Source organism: Chanodichthys erythropterus, chromosome 3 (assembly GCF_024489055.1).
Source record: "Chanodichthys erythropterus isolate Z2021 chromosome 3, ASM2448905v1, whole genome shotgun sequence".
Classification (NCBI taxonomy): domain Eukaryota; kingdom Metazoa; phylum Chordata; class Actinopteri; order Cypriniformes; family Xenocyprididae; genus Chanodichthys; species Chanodichthys erythropterus.
This window is the reverse complement of record NC_090223.1, coordinates 6,597,472-6,610,699: the sequence shown is the minus strand read 5'-3', so window position 1 is coordinate 6,610,699 and position 13,228 is coordinate 6,597,472. Positions and strand designations below refer to the sequence as shown.

General features: G+C 41.1%; 1 protein-coding gene across 1 annotated transcript; it reads right to left on the bottom strand.

Annotated features, from left to right (window-relative positions):
* Positions 1 to 3,535: 3,535 nt before the first annotated feature.
* Positions 3,536 to 5,465, bottom strand: LOC137016983 (SLAM family member 5-like). Its single transcript, XM_067380846.1, has 4 exons — positions 5,415 to 5,465; positions 4,869 to 5,195; positions 3,738 to 4,034; positions 3,536 to 3,666 (listed from the first exon to the last, which is right to left on the bottom strand). Exons 1-4 carry the CDS (start codon positions 5,458 to 5,460, stop codon positions 3,551 to 3,553), a joined length of 786 nt encoding a protein of 261 aa, XP_067236947.1. The 5' UTR covers positions 5,461 to 5,465; the 3' UTR covers positions 3,536 to 3,550.
* Between the last annotated feature and the right edge of the window lie 7,763 nt (positions 5,466 to 13,228).

The window sequence follows — 13,228 nt, the reverse complement described above, 5'->3', positions numbered from 1 at the left end:
GGTCTCTCTTTATGTAGTATTTCTGGTTAACTGTGATAAATATACTCACATCATTAAAGACATTTCTGAACAAATAGTATTTCACTCTACATTCAGCCGCATCGCTGTTTCTCAGACAACATCACCAGAATAATTATGTTTGTATGTGTGATCCTACAGCTACTGCCCTTATGGATTATTAAAGATCATTAATCGTTGAAACATTCTACAGAAGCACCTTGTTGTATTATTATTAAGATAGATGTCATGTGTGATTGAGTCGCTGTAGATGATCAGTGATCGCAGAGCTTTCAGTGAGGGCGGGGCTGCGGCATGAGCGGAAATAACGCGTCGTGACGTCATCGTCCGCACAAACTGACGAAAACACGAGTTGAAATAACGCGTCATGATGTCATCATCTGTCATAAACCCCAGGAAACAGTGTGAAATGATGACAAACAGCCCAGGATGAAGGGTTTCCATTCAGTTTAGTGTAGCCTTTCACAATGTCATCCAGTAATCCTCATCCATAATGGATTATACAGCATCTGCTTTCAGACTGTTGTTTTTTAACCTCACTAAAGACAGCAAAGCTGAGACAGGATTAATTTAATTAAAGAATATTACACACGTTTTATTTTTATTAAATGTATGTTTTAAATACATGTCTTTGTCTTCTCAATATTCTAATTTCAAGCAAACTAGTGAACAATAATGGGATGGTTATTTAAAGGTTGGTTAGTTAGTACAGCTGGTTAAACTGGACTCTTACCTGATCTGTTCTCCGTGTCTCACCAACGCCTTGAAGATTTAGAAACTGAAACTGACGAGCACGAATAAAGCGCGCGCACGCGTGCCCCCGTGTGGACTCGATGTCCTGACAGGCTGGAGCTCGTGCAACCTCCACAAACACAATCATTTACCATGACGATGATTAATTAACACACTGACCCACTGCCGCTCCTGCTGAATAAAATACTCTGCAGTGAGTCTGCGCAGAGCCGGTGTTCTGAAATATCCCGTGGTGACGCTGGGCGGAGGTCACGTGAATATTCACGAGTTTACTGTTTTGTGTTCAAATATTTGTGCATGCTCCTTGGCTTACATTAAAGGTAATTAGCCTATGTTTCAGCTTATATTCTAACTGTTATTGATGCACAATAGCTGTGGTACATAGGCTAATTAAATACTATTGGCTATTAACACATTTTTGTTGTTTCTGTTTTACATTGAGAGTCTTCAACGTGTATAGTTTTAAACGTTTGCCGAAATGTATGGCAGCATAATAATATTGTAAACTCCTTTGGTGAAGGCAGCAGTAAACTTTCCAGTAAACTTGATTTTCTAGTGTTAGTATATGTTCCCCGTGCTAAAACGCTTAACGTGGCTTAATGTACTAAGACAGTGATATTAACAGACCAAACTCAATAAACATAACTCTAATAAACCATACTACAGTCAGAACTCCCGCTCTTTCCTCTTAGTCTCCACCCCCTCACCATGTCCATTTCCAAACATCCGGCTCGGATGCGACACACACATATTATACACTAATAAATTTGGTCTTTTAAAGTCACTGTTGTACATTAAGCCACGTTAAGGGTTTTCTTTATGGGAGGAAAATGCTTAATGTGAAATTAAACGTGTTGCGTTCATATTGTGGGCTCATCTGCTTTTCTCTACAAAATATGCTTTATTAGCAGGTGTTTACTAAGTTCAGTTTGTTAACACTGTCTTATTAAATTAAGCTTTTTTCACTTAAAGCATTTTAGAACGTCCCCGAAATGGCACACATGCATGAAAACATGTTAATGTACTTTAAATATATTTGAATGATTATCCTAATAGGCCATGATGAATTATGCGTGTGATAACCAATATACTGTCTATAGCTAACATAACCTTGATTCTTTCCCAAAAGATCTTTTTCCAGTAAACTTTCATTTGTCCGGGATCACAAGACCCTGTGTGAAGAGTGTTAATGTGTTTAAATAAAAGTGTTTTAGATAATTATATGCTGTATATGTCATTACTTATCCTTGTTTAAGAATAAAACTCCAACACAGAATCAGCTGGTTTTTTCATTATTAAAAATTAAAGTACTCTCATTATTTACTTTTATCTTTGATATTACAAATATGCAAATTACTACATGGTCTATTATTTTAGCCGTGAAATAAACATCATTGAAATTTAAACATTTTAATTGTTATAGAAAGCTTGTAGAACAGAACTAAAACATTTCATTGTGAATATACTGCAGGTATTGCCATTCAGGTGACCATTTAAATGTTATTTTTCTTAATTGCATTTGCACTCAGTTAAGACACTTGCGATTGCATTTTCATTTTCATTAAATGTTCCGCAGTGAATGTACAAAATTCTATGTGGATTTGAAAAAGCATTTATTCCTAATGCAATAATAAAAAACCAGCTGGAAAACTTCCGGTGAAATGTCACTTGTTGGTGTGTCGGTATCTTCAATGTCCTGAGGCAGCTTTAACAGCATCAATAGTGTAATACTTAGTTTAGAATCAGAATATAGTCACTTAAATAGTCAGTCTTAGCGTTAATTTAGTTATTCAAATGCAAGACAACTTTAAAAAGACACGTCCCTCATTGTTCATCCTCAGTGACATTCAATTCGACCATCTTTTTTCACACTTGTAAAAAAAAAATAAAAGTGTCAACACTGTAATTTAAGGATTTATTTATGGAGTTAATATTGTGCCATAATTAAACAAAAAATCCAGCATTTCACAAACAAACGCGATCTGCTTTGCAAAGGAAAACTCGACTCGCAAACAAACAGAAAGTGATGTGCAAATACAAAGGTCAGTTTGAGCGAAAACAAATATATGTATTGTGTTTTACAAATATAAATAAATGAGCCTACATCATATTTCACAAATAAATACAAACCATCCTACAAATGGCATGTAACCTTTGAACAAACACCAAATCTAGTGCATATAAACGCACACTTGTCTGTCTGTTACGATTGTAAGACTCTTGCCTTTTTATGACATCTCTCGGCTTGATTTTCTCACAAATGCAGATGAGCAACTTCCTCTTTCAAAACAGCAGATGGCGCTTTGCTGTGGCTCAATTTACGCTAGTCTCCCGAGAGAAGCCCAGAAACATGTTCACTGCTTATTTTCGTCAGCTATAAACTCCTTGTAAACTTATTATCTATATGTGATTATTTTGTTTTGTATATATAACTATATATGTCTTGAAATGTGTTTTGATGCATGTTTCTGTCTTCTATTTCCCCATTTCCATTGCATTTTATTTGTATGTTCTTGTAAAGTGCTTTGAGATGCAACTTTTAATAAAACTAGTTTATTATTATCTTTTGTGATGTATATTTTAAATATGTGCTTTTCTAATGAAAATATAAGCAATTGTAAAATGAAGCTGAAGCATTTCTAAAATGCTATTAAATTATGAAATGCTTGAATAACGTGACTAAAATCTGTTGATTATGAAGCAAATGCATGAAATGAAATAGAAACTTTATTTTTCAGAATTTACAGTATGGTTTATCATCGAGGTCTGTTTTCTCCTGCTACTTTGCATCTCCGGATCTGATGTCATAAACCACAAAAGCAACAGCAGCCACGCCCACCAGAGCAGTGACGACCAATCGGATCACAGGTTCAGTAAATCCACAACAGTAGTTTTCTGAAGGAAAAAATGAGGACTTATATTGGAAAATATACTAAAGACAAACACTAATATCAACACTGACATACCTGGACATGGTTGACAGAGGTGAGTGATGTCCAGATGTTTGGTCTGGTTGCTGATGGGATTCTTCAGCACACAGCTGTAGGTGTTTTTATCCTGATTCTCCACCTCCAGATGTAGTGAGACGCTGCTTCTGAGATCAGACACACTGATGCTGGACAATAAACTGTTTCCTCTGTACCAGGAGAGAGCCACATGGTTCACATTCACAGCTGAACACACTAATGAACAGTTCGATGATGATGATGATGATGAAGAACACTGTGAGGAGTCTCTGGTGATGGCAGGAACAGGCAGACGGGCTGGAGAATAAACAGACATAATCAACTGTAAAATACAGAAAAACACTAATTTACATAATGACTCAAATCACTAGGTTTCATTTGACACCAAATTCAGAGGCTGCGTCCTTCGAAGGCCACATTTGGAGGTCACTGCGGCACAATGAAGTCTGTTCCTATTCGAAGGCTCCTTCAAGTGCATTTCACGGGAAATCAAAGAAACAACAGATGAATCCTTCGTGGCCTCGCCTATTTCAGAATTCATTGCACGTCAGTGATGACAGGGTTCATTTTGAGAGAAATTTCCAGATTACACCCTAGACATCAGTGTGTCGGTGTCAGTTATGTTGGCCCAGATCCGGCCCACATCTGGTACGTGTGGAATCAGTGGCAGATGTCACATTAGATAGGCCACAAGAACAGTCCTCTATAGGCTAGACCGCCCATTTATGACCGGCCTATGATGGATGCAGCCTTTGAATTGGGACACATCTTATATGTTCTAAATAATCTAAAAGGGAGTTTTCTAACTCCTCAGACAACAGTGTCCTCTGCATTACTCCTGGAGAGGTTTTGAAACGGTAGGTTTTTCAGAAAATGTAAAAAGTTTTGAAAACCAGTGTATGCATATGACTCAGCATGAGTATGAGGAGAATTACGTTTCTTGAACCGAAACATCTGACAGATGTTTCAGTTCTAGAAATTGTTATATATAGCAATACTAACACGTACAGTGGGCGAATGCTATAAAAATGAACAATTTGTTGATTCTGTATATCAACTTATATTTTAGATCATGTTTCATTATAGTGATTTTGTACCAATAAAAGAGTTTGAAATTGACCAGTCACTCACAATAGACGGTAAGATTGAATTTCCTGACGTGGTCTCCTGCCCCTCCCTTGACGTTTACTTCATAAAGTCCAGAGTCTGTGGTTCTGCTGCTGTTGATGGTCAGAGATCCAGTCTGATTGTCCAGCTTCAGTCTGTCTGTGAATATCCCATCAGGACCATCAAATAATGAGATCTGACCGGCATCTATGAGAGCTATGAGAGCACCTTGATCTCCAAACGTCCACAGTATCCTATTTCTCAGTAGTTCAGGAACACCAGGCTTTAGAAGGACTGAATCTCCCTCCATCGCTGACACGGACTTCACTGCATCTACATCACCAAACACTCCTGCAAAACAGAAACTTATAGACAAATGAAAAATACCTGAGAAACTAAACACTACTACTTTAACTTTAAACTGAACACAAACACATAGGCCTATAAGGATTACACCTATATAAAAGTCTACAGAATTATATACAGTAGATTAAATAAAGATGAAAGTCGCCTATATAGAATAATATGCAATATCTATTACAATGTTTATGCCACAATATAGATGCTTACCAACAGGACTCCACGAACAACAGAGCAAAGCAAACAGGGGAAGCATTTTCCTCAAAGGTTTGCTGACGTTTCCAGTACCTAAAAGCCTATCAGTTGTCATGAATCTCCTGAAAACTCTTCAAGTTTTGTAATTAAATGAGAACAAAAGTAGTATGAAGTGATGTTTGTGAAAGCTGACAGTCAGAATAAACTCCCACGAGCGCACCGTCGAGTTAAACCCATAAAACCACACAGCACGACTTTTACTGGTGTCGTTTCCCTTTTTAGAGAGTTAGTTGTAATAGGAAATGACAAAACACATGCTATATAACACATGAGAACAACTGAAGAGTGTGCAAATAAAAAAAAAAAAAAATTGTTGTATATTATAGTATTTACTACACTAAAAGTTCGACTGCTAAAGCATGCTGTATAGCTATTAACTATGGTCATCTGATAATAACTACTGTAGATTTTACTAAAGTCAAATGTGTACTTTCCTATACTTTACTAGAGTATTGGGTCAAGTAATGTTTTTATATTATTATAGTAGATTTACCTCAACATCAATAAAATTACAACAACAAATTCATTTAAGTTACTGTAGTAACCTTATGGTTCAAAAACAAATTTTGCTACATTTTCTATGGTACTATACATTACTTTAGTATTTTAATATAGTTTACTGTAGTATGTAGTGGGAAATGATCGTAAAGAGAACACTATAAATACAGCTGACTAAGCCACCCTGTTAACCAGGGAAACATTAATACTTATGAATTAACCGCATTCAAAGGGCACACAGGAGCGTGGTGTCGAAAGGGAGGCCAGAGACATAGATACCAAAAGTACAAAAGCTTTATTATTTTCACAATCAAGCAATAATCTTAAACACATTGAAAGACTGAAGGACTGGGTTAGAATATACAAACATGAAGAGGAGACGAGGCTTGCCACTGGAGGTTAGGCTAGTTTGATGAGCGCTAGGCTCCTATATCACAATCTGACCACAACACACACACACACACACACACACACACACACACACACACACACTGTCCCACCACTGCACACAAGGGCCAACTAGCGGCCTGCCTGAACCCTCACTAGTCTCCAAATAAACAGAACAAAAATAGTACTGATAATAATAACACAAAAAATACAACAGACTGTAGACAGTTAGGTATTAAACCAGAAAAAAACAACCTGCCATGAGGTTCAAAAACTAATATCATATGGAGATGGATGTTCTCACCACAAATACAAGCAAAAGAAATGCAGACTAAACAGCAACTTTAAACAAAGCGAAATAAAAATATTGATAAAGCAAAGATGAACTGAAACTAGCTTAAGCAACGTGAAAAAACAACAACAACAAAAGCAAAACAAACCAAATACAAACTAATGAGTGGATTTGAGCATGCAGAGTAAAATAGACGAATTAAACAAGCACACTAATATACAAAAAAGCAAATACAAAGCAAACTTAAAGAACAAATATATGACCCATCCCAGAACTGTGTGAACATTTCACATAGAGAAAGAATACAGAAAGTAGGAATTAAACTAATCTGTAAAATAAAATTTTAATATTTTCATTATTTTCTGAAGTTAAATTTGTAAGATATAAATGTTGATTCTGAAAATGCATAAACATCTGTCAACTCTGTAATACGCAAACTGGGTCAAATATATACAGTTGTATACAAATGTGTGTAACACAATTTTCCTAAGAAAACTTTTGTCTTTTCATCCATGAATTCAACTTTGAGCCTATTAATATAGAGACTCCACTGTTTTTGGAGTAGAAATAAACACATTTAACTAAAAGTATCCAAAACGGTGTACGATAAAACACACCAGTGTTTCTGACAGACTTTAAAGTATGTTTTATTTTATTTTTATTTGTAAACATTAGAGTGAATCAGGCTTGTATTTTCAGTTATGTGAGGTTTTGTTTCGCTGTGCGGCTTGGACGCGGCGCCTCTCTTTAGGCAGCAACGGGTCAATAAACAGGAAACAGACAGGAATGGTAACAGACAGGCAGACAGGGAAATAACGCTCAGAATTGTCACAAGGAATCAAGACTTCACGGTGAGGTGGTGTGTGTGTGTGAGTCCTTTATAGTCCAGGTAATGCGTATCAGCTGGGTGTGGTGATTAGTGTGGAGTGTGCATGGCTGTATGTGGCAACAGGTGAGTGGTGGAGTGAGTGCATGTGATTGGCAGGGAGAATTGTGGGAAGTGTAGTCCAGAAACTGACAGGAGCCGACCGTGATCGTGACATAACGCCCCCCTCCCGGAAGGCACGTCCTCGCGGCATAAAAGGAATAGCTAGGGAGGGGGGGTGGGTGCATTGGAGATGTAGGCAGATGGGAACAGGGTCTCCAATGCAGCCCCAGGAATTCAGGCAGCCACGGCGGGTCAGGAGTCACGGGCGGCCACGGCGGGTCAGGTGCCACGGGCGGCCACGGCGGGTCAGGTGGCTCGGGCGGCCACGGCGGGTCAGGAGTCACGGGCGGCCACGGCGGGTCAGGAGTCACGGGCGGCCACGGCGGGTCAGGTGCCACGGGCGGCCACGGCGGGTCAGGTGGCTCGGGCGGCCACGGCGGGTCAGGAGTCACGGGCGGCCACGGCGGGTCAGGTGCCACGGGCGGCCACGGCGGGTCAGGAGTCACGGACGGCCACGGCGGGTCAGGTGCCACGGGCGGCCACGGCGGGTCAGGAGTCACGGACGGCCACGGCGGGTCAGGTGCCACGGGCGGCCACGGTGGGTCAGGAGTCACGGACGGCCACGGCGGGTCAGGTGCCACGGGCGGCCACGGCGGGTCAGGTGCCACGGGCGGCCACGGCGGGTCAGGTGCCACGGGCGGCCACGGCGGGTCAGGAGTCACGGGCGGCCACGGCGGGTCAGGTGCCACGGGCGGCCACGGCAGGTCAGGTGTGTCAGGAAGCCACTGCAGGTTAGGCAGCTTGAGCAGCCACGGCAGGTCAGGTGGCTTGGGCAGCCACGGCGAGACAGAGTCCGTGAATGACCACGGCGGGTCAGAATCCATTAATGGCCATAGTGGGCTACAGTCCATGGGTGGCCATAACAGTACAAAGGCCGATGACGGCAGTGACCAGGCAAGGTCCCCACCCACAAGCTCCCCACCCCTAGGTATACTGCCCCCCCCCCAAAACGTTCTTGGGGAAATCAACGGAGTACGTAGCGGGTTGAAGGGCAAGGAGTTCGGGTGGCTCCGGCAGGGCAAGGCGCTTGAGTGGCGCTGGCAGAGCGAGGAGCTTGGGCGGTGCTGGCAGAGCGAGGAGCTCAGGTGGTGCCGGCAGGGCAAGAAGCACAAGTGGCGCCGGCAGGGCAAGGAGCACAGGTGGCGCTGGCAGAGCAAGGAGCTTGGGCGGCGCCGGCAGGGCGAGGAGCTCAGGTGGTGCCGGCAGGGCAAGGAGCTCAGGTGGTGCCGGCAGGGCAAGGAGCTCAGGTGGTGCCGGCAGGGCAAGGAGCTCAGGTGGTGCCGGCAGGGCAAGGAGCTCAGGTGGTGCCGGCAGGGCAAGGAGCACAGGTGGCGCCGGCAGGGCAAGGAGCACAGGTGGCGCTGGCAGAGCAAGGAGCTTGGGCGGCGCCGGCAGGGCGAGGAGCTCAGGTGGTGCCGGCAGGGCAAGGAGCTCAGGTGGTGCCGGCAGGGCAAGGAGCTCAGGTGGTGCCGGCAGGGCAAGGAGCACAGGTGGCGCCGGCAGGGCAAGATGCTTGGGCGGAGCAGGAGAGACCTCTGGAATGGTCCCCAGGCCCACAGCGGCCTCTTGAAGTGCGTCTGCGTCTTGGGGAGAGGAGGATGCCTTCTTCCTCCTCCTCCTCCTCCTCCGAGAGTGAGGCGATGGTTCACCGACTGGAGCGGTTTCTGGAGCAGACTCACTGGCTGGAACGCCCCCTACCTCCGTGAGCACCGAAGGGGCGGCCATCTTGCCCGTAGGCACTGGCAAAGCAGCCATCTTGTCCATCGCGTCCAGGGCGCTTGAGTGCGTTGCAACCGGTGAATTTGAGTGCGTTGCCATCGGCAACTTTGAGTGTGTTGCAACCGAAGAATTTGAGAGCGTTGCAACCGGGGAATTTGAGTGCGTTGCCATCAGCGAGCTCACGTGCGAAGCGTCCGGCAGGCTTGAAAGCGAAGCGACCGTCTGACTTGAGAGCGAAGCGGCTGGTGGATGCTTGGGAATACCAGCCGCTCGCACTGAAATCGACAGATCAGATCAGTGACATGTTAGAGAGGAGAGGTATAAATTATGCTGAACATTTGGATGTTCTACTCTTCTCAATTTGATTTGCAAAACATATGGTGTCTGCTTGCATCAAAGAAGGTCCTCATTTTAAAAATGAACCCAATAATGACCAAAATTACATATTGCAAAATAATTGACAATCATATAATCCCAAAGCCTATTGAATTACTCAAAGGCCTCCACTGCAAGCACCAACCTCTGCAAAGAGAAGCACACACTCAACTAGAGGAACGTAAAATCACTAAAAAACATCTCTTCATCTTCCCGCAGATGTTGTCTTTCTAGTAGGTGTCGGTTGATTAGAAACACTGAGCTCGGAGAGAGATGAGATAAGAGACAAACTGCCAAATCTTCAAGCATTGCACTTATGTTTCAGCTTACATGGAGATGAAGCACACTTATCTCACAACCACAAGATAAAAGATCCAAGTTCAGAGGCAGCATGCATCTCACATTCATTCCTCCAACAGATATACAGCAGCCCAAAATTAGCTATTTTTTTAGTTTACCTTTGTAATTTGTCTAGTTTGTGTAGCCATAATGAGACTGAGTTGCATGAGCCATTGACCAGACTGACTGTGAGCATGAGCTTGTTACTGGAGGCATGAGAATCAAGTGTTGTGTTTTTATATTTGCTATTTCCTACACTAGTTTTTTCATATAATTTAAACATTTGAACACTTTCTAAGCTGCAAAATTAAAATAAAAATGTATTAGAGAAATTTTTATATATGTTTGCTAAAATTTTAGCAAAATTACCATTTAAATGTTATTTTTTTTAATTGCATTTGCACTCAGTTAAGACACTTGCGATTGCATTTTCATTTTCATTAAATGTTCCGCAGTGAATGTACAAAATTCAATGTGGATTTGAAAATGCATTTATTCCTAATGCAATAATACAAACCAGCTGGAAAACTTCCGGTGAAATGTCACTTGTTGGTGTGTCGGTATCTTCAATGTCCTGAGGCAGCTTTAACAGCATCAATAGTGTAATACTTAGTTTATAATCAGAATATAGTCACTTAAATAGTCAGGCTTAGCGTTAATTTAGTTATTCAAATGCAAGACAACTTTAAAAAGACACGTCCCTCATTGTTCGTCCTCAGTGACATTCAATTCGACCATCTTTTTTCACACTTGTAAAAAGAAAAAAGTGTCAACACACTGTAAATTAAGGATTTATTTATGGAGTTAATATTGTGCCATAATTAAACAAAAAATCCAGCATTTCACAAACAAACATGATCTGCTTTGCAAAGGAAAACTCGACTCGCAAACAAACAGAAAGTGATGTGCAAATACAAAGGTCAGTTTGAGCGAAAACAAATATATGTATTGTGTTTTACAAATATAAATAAATGTGCCTACATCATATTTCACAAATAAATACAAACCATCCTACAAATGGCATGTAACCTTTGAACAAACACCAAATCTAGTGCATACAAACGCACACCTGTCTGTTGAGCAACTTCCTCTTCCAAAACAGCAGATGGCGCTTTGCTGTGGGTAAATTTACGCTAGTCTCCCAAGAGAAGCCCAGAAACATGTTCACCACTTATTTTTGTCAGCTGTAAACTCCTTGTAAACTTATTATCTATATGTGATTATTTTGTTTTGTATATATAACTATATATGTCTTGAAATGTGTTTTGATGCATGTTTCTTTTTTCCCCCTATTCCATTGCATTTTATTTGTATGTTCTTGTAAAGTGCTTTGAGATGCAACTTTTAAAGGCTCTATAAAACTAGTTTATTATTATTATTATTATTATTATTATTATAAATGCATGTTTTGGGGCTTCTCTCAGGAGACTAGCGTAAATTGACCCATAGCAAAGTGCCATCTGCTGTTTTGGAAGAGGACGTTGCTCAGCTGCATTTGTGAGAAAATCTGCCTGCATGTTTCTGTCTCCAAGTCATTTAAAATCCTTTTAAAGTCGTCCAATAAAACCAGAAATAAGTGGAGGGACATTGCAAGTGTCACAAAGCTTGCAGCATGTAAAAGAGAAGCAAATAAGACAGTTCTGCTCCTCTTCTGACTGCAAGGAAGGGAAAGCTTTGGCCATCCTGGGGCTCGAGGCACTGGAAGGGATCTATGGAGGCACAGACCCATGTGCTTTACCCAGCAATGCGCCTCTTAAAATATTTGGTCTTTTGTGATATATATTTTAAATATGTGCTTTTCTAATAAAAACCTAAGCAATTGTTAAATGAAGCATTTTAAAATGCTATTAAATTATTAAATGCTTGAATAATGTGACTAAAATCTGTTGATTATGAAGCATATGTATGAACTGAAATAGAAACTTTATTACAGTATGGTTTATCATCGAGGTCTGTTTTCTCCTCTGCTACTTTGCATCTCCGGATCTGATGTCATAAACCACAAAAGCAACAGCAGCCACGCCCACCAGAGCAGTGATGACCAATCGGATCACAGGTTCAGTAAATCCACAACAGTAGTTTTCTGAAGGAAAAAATGAGGATTTTTTATACTGGAAAATATACTAAAGACAAACGCTAATATCAACACTGACATACCTGGACATGGTTGACAGAGTTGAGTGATGTCCAGATGTTTGATGTTTCCTGACTTGGTCTCCTGCCCCTCCCTTGACGTTTACTTCATAAGGTCCAGAGTCTGTGGTTCTGCTGTTGTTGATGGTCAGAGATCCAGTCTGATTGTCCAGCTTCAGTCTGTCTGTGAATATCCCATCAGGACCATCATATAATGAGATCTGACCGGCATCTATGAGAGCTATGAGAGCACCTTGATCTCCAAACGTCCACAGTATCCTATTTCTCAGTAGTTCAGGAACACCAGGCTTTAGAAGGACTGAATCTCCCTCCATCGCTGACACTGACTTCACTGCATCTACATCACCAAACACTCCTGCAAAACAGAAACTTACCTGAGAAACTAAACACTACTGCTTTAACTTTAAACTGAACACAAACACATAGGCCTATAAGGATTACACCTATATAAAAGTCTACAGAATTATATACAGTAGATTAAATAAAGATGAAAGTCGCCTATATAGAATAATATGCAATATCTATTACAATGTTTATGCCACAATATAGATGCTTACCAACAGGACTCCACGAACAACAGAGCAAAGCAAACAGGGGAAGCATTTTCCTCAAAGGTTTGCTGACGTTCCCAGTACCTAAAAGCCTATCAGTTGTCATGAATCTCCTGAAAACTCTTCAAGTTTTGTAATTAAATGAGAACAAAAGTAGTATGAAGTGATGTTTGTGAAAGCTGACAGTCAGAATAAAGTCCCATGAGCGCACCGTCGAGTTAAACCCATAAAACCACACAGCACGACTTTTATTGGTGTCGTTTCCCTTTTTAGAGTTAGTTGTAATAGGAAATGACAAAACACATGCTATATAACACATGAGAACAACTGAAAATAAACTGTATATTATAGTATTTACTACACTTTGTAAAAAGATCGACTGCTAAAGCATGCTGTATAGCTATTAACTATGGTCATCTGATAATAACTACTGTAGGTTTTACTAAAGTAAAATGTTTACTATTCT